Source organism: Antrostomus carolinensis, unplaced genomic scaffold, assembly GCF_000700745.2.
Source record: "Antrostomus carolinensis isolate BGI_N321 unplaced genomic scaffold, ASM70074v2 scaffold5551, whole genome shotgun sequence".
Taxonomy (NCBI): Eukaryota; Metazoa; Chordata; class Aves; order Caprimulgiformes; family Caprimulgidae; genus Antrostomus; species Antrostomus carolinensis.
The window spans coordinates 13,774-23,879 of record NW_010294682.1 but is presented as its reverse complement, the minus strand read 5'-3'; the positions used below and the strand labels follow the sequence as shown (position 1 = coordinate 23,879).

The window sequence follows — 10,106 nt, the reverse complement described above, 5'->3', positions numbered from 1 at the left end:
AATGAAGTACGTGCCTGCTGGGAGAAGGAGCTGTGTTCTCTCTTCCAGCAGATGCCACCAATCAACAGCAGTTGTTGCTTTAATGTAACTATGTCATAAACACAGATACTTATACAAGTTTATACCAAATTTGCTAAACATATCTTTGACAATGCGTAATTTTCAATTGATTTATTCAGAACAATCAGAAGAATGTGTTTGGCTATGAAAGCACAGCCGCACTGAATTTCAAAAGAGGCCTCCTTAGAAATATGTTAGGTGGTTTCATATTAATTCTGTATTTCACAGCTAACAAACAGTCTGTTAAACCACTTCTATGATCCAATTTATTTTCTTTCCAGGCAGCACGAGATGACAAAAGAAAAGGCATTTCCTTTACCAGTGAACTCAAGAAGTTAACCAAGTCAAGCAAGCAGTATCGGGGATTCATATCGCCACCTCTGCAGGCCTTGCCCGACAGTCCACAGAGCAAGGATGAGAGGTCTGCGTGCGGTTTGACTTTTAGTGACATTATGGAGTAATAACCCCCACTGCCTACAGCACGTCTGTTCAGGTATGAGATACTGATTCTAACTCTGAGAAACCATTTAATACATGATTTACAGAGTAATTTTTTTAATGTTGTAGCTGGTTAAACCATAGTGAGGTGCAAGGGACTGGCAAAGATCCATAAGCGCCTTAGACGTTGGTGTGCACAGGCACAGTAAGTTCAGGAAGGTCTCCAGATATTGCTGATAGCACTTGCTGCAGTGAATCAGCATGGTGTAGAGACTGGAGTTTCACTCACTTTCTCTGCTCATGGGAAAAAAACAAAACAAAAATTTTGCATCCTGCTTCATTTTACAGTATGCATTCTAATCAACTAGCTGTGTTTAATTAATGATGTCCTGTTACTCTTCGGCTCTGGGCCAAAGTAGGGCTTTCGTAATTTTTTTATTATATGCATACAATAAAGTCACCAGGATTGACAATCTCTTTTTTAGCTAAAACAAGTTTATAGTGTTAATTGCTCTCTATGGAAATTTTGCCAGAAATGTTTAAACATTTTTTACTATCCTTTCTGCATCTCTTCAATTTCTTCCATCTTGCTTGACTTAAACCACCAAATGCAATACACAACATAGGACTGTCTTGTTTATATGAAGACAGTAGGTGTAACTTGTCCACTGATGTACACGAACCAGACATTTGCGTAGCACTACTACAGCACTGAGATATCAACCAAGAAGTTGCAGCTCATTGTAAATGAATAAATCTTTCTCAGTGTTGATAATCCCATCTCATGTATGGCCAAAGTTAAGATTACGTTTTTCTTTCCACATACACCTACTTAATAAAGCATTATTTGATATGCACTGTCACACTACTCTTAAATCATTAACAGAATTAAAATATTTTCATTCGCAAAATATTTTAAATATGAAGGGATAAATTCCATACCTTATACAAACCTATTATAAAAACCCTGAATTATCAAAACAATCTGAATTCAAGAAAAGCAAAGTAAATTATCAGTCTCATCAGATCTCTATCAGATCTCAGTCACATTCCCTCTTCTTCTGCATTTGTTCTTTAATTTTTTTTGAAAACTGGAATTGACATCACTGAATCTTTCTGCAGTGCCTTTGAAGGAACCTGCTGTGGTCTGAACTGGTCAGCAATTGTGTGCCCTGTGCTACAGATGCTTAATGCAGGTAACACTGCTGGATTAACATCCAGAGTCTGGGAATCCTAAACGGAATGTCGAAGATTGGAAAGATGCCTGTCAGCTATCGGAAGATTCTCTTCCCATATCTTCACATCTGCAGATTCTTGAAAGGCGGATGAAGAAGTTTTCTTGGACTGTATGTTGTAAACAAACATGTTTAGTCACCCTCCCCTTTTTAAACAAAAGATAATTTTAGCTTGTTGCCTCTGGGGAAACTGAAGGCAGAGAACCAGAGTGATCTTTTATGTGTATTATATTAAAATAATGCACTTTTACCTGAAGATTTCTGTTAAACACTGTGTTAAGTGATTGTAAAGAGATTTAAATATACTGTAACTTCTTTCGCATATCTGTTTAACTTTGGTGAATATACACAAAATGCTCAAATTATTTATGTTTTATCTACTTTAACAAAATAATTTACAGTAGCTAAATACATTTAACTGGTAGTGATACTTTGACAAGGAACAACATTTTCTTCTTAGAAATTCTAGTTTTCCAGGCTTGTGTTTAAAGAAAGAATATTTATTATCATGTTCCAAAGTACATGCCATTGTATAATATATTTATCATATACTACTTTTTAGAAAATGCAGAATTTTTACCTCTCTCTGGCTTTAGAGGAAAAAATATTTGAACTTTTCTGGTTGTTTCTCTTCAGCACAAGATGTTTAATACCCCAAACTGACCAAACTCAAAATGATGTACTGATAAATGTAATTAACATTTCAAAATTTTGAATTCAAAATACATTTTTCCATCCAGTCAGGAAATGTCTTTTTATTTGTCTGTTAAACCCAGAGAGTACAAAGAACTCTTACACTATAACACTTGACATTTTTGTTTACATAGAAACACTGTTGTAAAGTTTTATCTTTGATGAATTCATCTTTTGATATTTTAGTTGTGGGTGTGTCTTTTTTTTTCCCTCCATGGGAGTTATTAATGTACTTATGTAATTAATCCATACCAACTTACACGGGCACAAATGAAACAACTGCTGAAATCCATCATCCCTTGGCTTTCCCACAGGAAGTATCTGTGGTGAATAAATTGCTCTGCACGTGTTTTGTCTCCCTAGAGCAATCCCTAAACTAAGCATTTGAGTTACCTGGTATGACTACATCAGGTCCATTAATACAGGGAGTGATTCATGCACTCAGTTATTCCACATCAACTTTAGCACCTGAGCACAAAATGCTGCTGCTCCTAAAAGAGAAGCTACATCAGGCAAAGCATAAAGCAGCAGTGTCACTAAAATGAGGTTTCCTTTTGATAGTGCAAGGACGAAAGGGAAAGAAGTTATAGGTAGCAGTCCCGTGCCAACCAACACCCTGCTCAGTAATTACAAAATGAAATAAAAGAAAGCAAAGTCACTAACTGGCATATAAATAAGCAACCAGAACCTGCATTCTGTCACCAGAAGCTATGAAGTCTTGCACTAGACACTACTTAAAATTCCTATAAAGTAGCCAATACCAAAGCAAAAAAGTGCCCTCTTGAGGTCATTTCCAGCTTCCAGGGAAAATAACCAGAGACACACAAAAAAGCCAAGATATCCCCACAGCATATCCTGCCAGAGACCATGCACTTCCCACTGCTTATCTTCAGTACTGATGTAGCAAACCAGCATTTTGCAATTCAGCATTCATGATCCAATTAAAAACCCAACCACCTCCTAGCTCAGCCCCCTCACTCATGTATTTCCAATGCTAACTACGCAGCCAGCCCCTGTAAGAACGAGGTTTGTGCTCTCCCCACCCCACACCCATGGCACACACATAATGCAAGACTGATACAGAGTAACATGTTAGAAGTGACAACTTACCCGTAGTTTACATGCATAGTTTGCTTTGGAATACTTCAGAATTACTGGGAAATACTTACATCAACCTACTGCACAACTGAACTAATGCAACCTTTTTTTTTTAAACAAAAAAACCACAAACAACAACCAAACCTGTTAGTTTCATTCTCTCTGATATTTTAACACAGTAGCTGTTTCACATCACTAAGAATTTTTTCTTTTGGTTTTATGGCATTTTAGAAACTGTAATTTTTCCTGTAGAGGAAAAGTCAGTATTGTTTCCCTTACCATTTTTTTGTTGTTCTATTCAGCAGCACTGAAAATAAAATTCTTAACATCACCTGTATCACAGTACTTTGGAAGACATGCTTGCTAATTTATTAGATTCAACATAGAAAGGTCTTACACCCACGTCAGCATCCACTAAGGGTTTTCTGTCACTTGGATTTGAGGAGAAAAAAAAAACCCTTGGGAAAAGTACGAAAAAAATTATATCCACGTCACACTGTGTAACACAGGGCTAACGCTACCCTGAAGTCTAATGGCAATTTAAAAACAGTAGTTTGTACTATTTCTGCTAATACAATAATTTTCTAGGTGTGGGAATGGTTTATTAATATAACTATCTATCATCCTCATCAATCAAAATCTAAAGCTGCTTTTGCTGCTATTTATCACATTGAAAGAGAAGAGCAAAATACTAGGCTTTCTATTAAAAACCCTCACTTTATAAGCATGTAGACATCTGGTATTGTGTACAGCTAATTACATTGTTCCAGCATTTTTCGTTAGTGTACATTTATCACTTCAACTTTAGGTCCTGGTAAACGTCAGAGTAAAATTTTGTTGGTACATCTTGGGGTGAAGCTGGAAAGGAATACAGTATCCTTCCTTTTGTGTTGGTTCCAAGTATCCTAATAATGAAAATGCAACATCACTTGAAGCATTAAACAGGTTTGGGTTGTTTTGTTAACTTTTGTGAAAGCCCAGTTAAACAGATTTCATTTCTGCAGGAATATCTGTCCACACATTCCTATGACAAGACTGACAAAATAACTTTGTCCCTTTCTGTGCTTTTGGCTGGGCATGGACATAAATTAGGAAAATACATTTATTTAGACATTACAAACTATTTACAGGAGGCAGCTTCCAGGATGAAGTTTGAAAGAATGGAATGTAAATAATCAACAACTTCCAGAAACATGCAGCCTCTGAGTGGTAGCAGGCCTCATGCTGAACAGCTTACAGGTGGAAATCTCACGCTCTGTTGCCTATTAGCAAAAATACAGAAGTATTTTATTCTATACTATTTTACAACCACTGTTACTTTTCTACCAATTTCTTCTATTTTCCTTGCATTCCATGTGCTGCTTGCAGTGGTTTCACTATATGGGACAAAAGGTGGACAGCCAGGGATCCTGGCCCTGCTGCAGTACTACTCAGTTCGCAGACACTGGGGCATGACAGGAGGTGCTTCCTATCACCTGAAGGGCTTCCTGTTTCTAAAAAATACTATGTCAGTTTTAATTTTTAAAATCTAGTCATGTTATTTTTATCCCTACAAATATTACTAGATGAAGTATCTCAATAGCCACCTTTAGAAGCCATCTGTTTCTAGAAATCACATGCTTTCAAGAATTAAAGACTTTAACTTGGAAATTCTAAATATTTCAAGAATGCATTCTCTTACATTCATAATTCAGCTTTAAGAAAAAAGAACTTTCTTAAGCCACTATAAGAACTGGTGACTTTACATTTCAGTGAAAGGTTGAGTCTACAGCTTCTGAAACTGTAGTGCCTTTTCTGCTCTAGCTCTCTGAATGCTTCAGCTAACACTTGGTTTTTAATCACTGGCTGTTACTAGTCCACTATAAAACTCAGTTTACTTTTAGGGTAGCCCACTAAATTAACAACAGTGGTGTTTTTCCTGTCTGTGATAAATAATTTGTAACTTCAATAGTGATAAACATATGGCAGAGTTAGCAAATTAAACACAGAAATCAATAGCAGCAAATGGATTTTGCTCCAGTCCAGGTACAGGGTACTTCATAACGACTTAGTTGTACAGCTGCCTGCCTCTTAAAGCCTATCAAAGTTTTCTGACAATGCAACATCACTACGTGCCAGTCTTCAGATTGTTTGGAAACTATGTAAGATGAACAATTTTAGAAGTGACTTTTCCACCTGGACTATTTTCTCTCTGCTGACTTGAAGAATAAACTTGTATTTGTATATGTTGTAAAGAAAAAAATAAATGGTTTAAGATGTTGAGTCTTTGCTTTTGTCTTCCTGAACCAGCAAAGTACTGGCAAATGGCCCCCCTGGAATTTTCAGAATTTAAATCACATCCATATTTCCAACCACTTAAAAACTAGAAAGAACTACTCAAAAGCTATGGGAATGGAAACCTAAACACACATATTGCCATCAATAGTATGTCGGCAGTTTTTTAATTTACATAGTAAAATATGTATTTTCTAATCCTTTAATAGACAGATGTCTGTTCCAAAAATGTTTGTGAATTTATGTTTAACTACTTGAAATTTTGTGAACCAGTGTGATTAATACTAAAAAACAAAACTATCTAAGAACCATAAATCAGGATAAAGAAACTAAATATCCTAGAGAAAAAGAAATATTTTCTGATTATTGTAAGGAGGTTAAGCGACTTGAACAAGTTTTGCAAAACTTACAACATGTATCATTATCACATCATAGACTAAACCCTACAAAATGTATTTGCTGTCAGCCAGGGACAACCCCCCACACTCTCCTGTAGAATGGAATTCACATAAAGCCAGGATTCACTTTTAAGTTATTTCATATATTTACTTACTGTTTGCAAAGCCAACATGCAGCTGAAAATGGATTCTAGAACACTCAAGCAATAACTAACTAATACTTGGGGAATGAAGATTAAAACAAAAAATAAAAATTTAAATTCTTACCTTAAGTTTGTCCAGTATTCTTGACACCGATGGTTTACTGAAGACATTGCAGTAGAGCATTCAATCATGATGGTAGTTCAGAACTGGAATTCAGTAATCTTAATTTGCCAGTACCAAGATTCATTGGAGGGAAAATACCCCACCAAATGCAAAATCATTTCAAGGTGAGATAAATGGGTAGAAAACATCAGAAGAAAACCAGAAAAAAATGCAATACATATTCCAAATCTTTACGTATCTTGAACATCAAAGTCAATTTTATATTAAAATTTCCAAAATATTTATTAATTTACCAACACATCCCAGTGATTTCTTAGAAACATGTATGTCTATATTCTGTTATAAAAATTAGAAAATATATCAACATAAAAACTGTAATGCATGGTTGCAAACAATTTTTAAATGAGCTGGTTTTGTATATTTTTAAATTACTGATGGACTGTTCATTGTGGCTCCTAAACCCTGAGAACATGGGTTTGGTGGTTAAGTGGAGAGGCCTTGTAACTCTGTGTGAAAAACTGCTGTTACATTTTCTGTGTGTTTCTCTATTCAAACAAAAGCCTACTTGAATTCCCTTACTGATGAGTGGAAATTTCTTTCAACCAATCTTTCGCCATAATTAAGAAGCCAGCAGAACATGATTGACAGATACATTTACGACAAGGATGATTCCTTCAAGTGTTTAGCAAAATCCAAGGGTTTGTGAACAGCAGTCTCTCTGATGTGTTGTTGAAACTGTTTGTTTAGCTCTTCATCTATAAATGAATCCATTTGTGAGAATGTATCCTGAAAATTACAAAATATTAGTTGCATTAGGAAACAAGACCAGTATGTATTTTCCATGCATAGCTTAAGTTTATCAGTCCTGAGTCCTGTCCCTCTCCCGTGCCTCTGGTCATCTAGACCAGACCTATGGAACTGGCAGCTCACGTGTATCTGGCCTGCCAGTAAGTTCCACTTGGCTAGCAACAAAGCGATGTGTCAGGCAGCCCTTCCTATGCTCGTGGTTTTGGTGCAGATTTTTTGTTCTGCTTTAGAAGAATACCTGCTACACACAGCCACAGCTTTCAGCTCTGAAGGAGCTTACACACTGCTTGCTGTTCAACAAACCTTGTAAAAATAAATCAAGGATCTCTGATCAAAAGGCTAGTGAAAGCAGTAATGCTAATGGTAGAGGTTGTGAGTCAGAAAGGAATGCCCTGACCTTGCCTCATGAGATCCCTTCTGGTTGCAGCCCTCCACTCTTCCCTGGTGCTCAGATGAGGATACGAATTATACCTCCCTGTTAAAGTCTTAACATTCACACAGTCGAGTACTTTGTGCACTCAGGGACAAATGAGATCCTCTCTTTAGTGGTGCACAGGGAAAGAAAACTCCAATTCAGAGCTTCTGTCAACAGGGGGGAAGTGCTGACAGACAATGGCAGCATGGCACACAGAGAAAAACATGCAGGACAGATACGGTAAAACTTAAGATACTGTCAGAATTTGTTACAATCAGCCAAACAGGCAGAGAATAGGCAAGAGCCCAAGGTAATCTTCTCAGTTATGTTCATTATAAACACATAATGGACAGTTTGTTCTCTCTGTGATCTTCCTCTTCCTTTGTTTCTGCTACCTAAAAGAGCTGCACTTCTTTATTCAAGCACTAGACAGTTTCTCTCCTATCTGCTGTTCCCAGCCTTGTTCTGTCAGAGATGCTAATGCTAACTCTGGCAGGACAGACACGTCAAGAAGTCATTGTAGAACAGCAGAAGTAAGTACAAATACATGGAAAAAACAATTGTGCTCCCAAGGCTTTAACTGACATTACTGAGTTACAAATTGGAGGCACTAACAAGGTTAATATGTTATAATGTTTTCATTAGGAAGAAAGAACATTAATTATCACTTTTTAAAGGGCACACCACTCACTGGACATTTAATGGAAGTTGGCATCTGGAACACATCCAGTGCTGAGGATTTAAAAGTGTTCACCCATTTCTCCTCTTTATACATTAGCTTTTTGTTCCCTTCAAATTTACACTTTAAAGCTATAAGCTGACACTAATGGGGATCAGTGTCCTTCTACATACTGAATCAAAGGCTCTGGAAATCCAGCTGTCCTGCCAACTACTCACACAGGGGAAAGAGAGCTGGCCTTTTATTACTACTTTTTGAACAAACATGAGTTCATCATTGCAGAAAAGGAACAAGAAGTCTGCACTGAACTACTGCAAAGTGGAAAAGATAAGTAAAACTATAGCTACCACATTCATCTTGCTACATTAATGGATGCTAGGGAGGTCATACAGCCTTTTTTCCTTCTTTCTAGTCATGCTATCTTATGCCAGTTAAAAAAAAAATACTTGACACAGAAAGTACAGGAACCAGAAAGCCAAACTAAGCGTGCTAACATCTGAGCACTGCATACTGAGCCAGCAGATACAGGTTATACTGGTATGTCATGTGGTTAAAAAAGGACACGGAGAGGAGAGATGAGATGGTACCTTTCTTCTGGGTGTTACTGATGCAACAGGAGGGTTAAAGGTCATTTCTCTCATACTGTGTGCCTCAAAAAGTTCTGTAGCAGGCCTATAGCAAAACCACAGTGAAAGAAAAATGGCATTAGATACATTTCTAAGCAACCTATCACCAAACCAAGAGTAACTTTTCTCTCTCTCTCTCTCTCTCTCTCTCTCTCTCTCTCTCTTGAGCATCACCTGGAAAAGACCAGAAGCCAACAGCTGGGGAACAATGCAAGTAAAAGCAAGAAAATGTGTTTAAATACTCAGTCAGGCAATGGAAGAAGAAATGGGAGACAAGAAAACTGTCCTGTTGGCTTGCCAGCTCTCAAAGCAGTCACTGCTCACCCTGTACATATTTGAAAAAATCAAAGAAAAAAAACGTGGATAAAAGTTACCAAGCTGATACAATCTGCCTGACTTTTCAACAGTTCCTTACCAAAGGGTTTTATGAAAACTAAGCAGCCATGGGAGAACAGGCAAAAAAAAATGGTTAAAAGACAGGAAACAGAAGACAGGAATCTATGATCAGTTTTTGCAATGGCATGAAGAAACTACGACTTCCACAAGGTCTGTGACAGGACACCAGGACCTGTACTTTTCCACACACTCAAAAGATGATCTGGAGAGTACCAGGTTATTTGCAGTAGTAAGAACAAGCTGCCTGTGAAGAACTGCAGATAACACTGTATGAGATGGTCAGTAAAATGGCAAATGACATTTGGGGACAGGGGTGGGAGCAGGGCAGGGGTGGGAGCAGGGCAGGGGGGAACACAGAGAAAAGCAATCTCAGTGTCACATGAAAACAACAGGCTCTGAGCTGACCACTATCACTTAAGGAAATAAATGTTCTTATTATGACAGATACTTTCATGGGACTGTGACCTTAATGCTGTTTGGAGTTGGAAAGAAACAAAGAACAGAATAGGAAATAGTTACATCAGTGTATAAATCCACATATCACCCGCGTCTCAAATATTGCACCTGAGTCTCCAATTTCGTCATCTTGAAATACTTGAATTGGTAAAAGTTCAGGAAGAGGCAACAAGAATTATAAAAAGTGTGGAACAGCTACTGTCTGAGCCAGATCCCTTCAGCTAGAAGGGATGGTAGATGAAGGGACAATATGATAGAGGTCTA

The 10,106-nt window shown here is 37.4% G+C and overlaps 2 protein-coding genes across 2 annotated transcripts in view; one reads left to right on the top strand and one right to left on the bottom strand.

Annotated features, from left to right (window-relative positions):
* The window catches only part of PLCE1 (phospholipase C epsilon 1), a 45,167-nt gene extending 44,646 nt beyond the window's left edge, over positions 1-521 (top strand). Inside the window, 1 exon segment of the mRNA XM_029087405.1 lies at positions 342-521. Within this exon segment, the coding sequence (XP_028943238.1) occupies positions 342-521 (180 nt within the window).
* A 6,205-nt stretch (positions 522-6,726) lies between these two features.
* The window catches only part of NOC3L (NOC3 like DNA replication regulator), a 16,216-nt gene continuing 12,836 nt past the window's right edge, over positions 6,727-10,106 (bottom strand). Inside the window, 2 exon segments of the mRNA XM_010177705.2 lie at positions 6,727-7,249; positions 8,952-9,036. Of these exon segments, the coding sequence (XP_010176007.2) occupies positions 7,118-7,249; positions 8,952-9,036 (217 nt within the window). The 3' untranslated portion in view covers positions 6,727-7,117.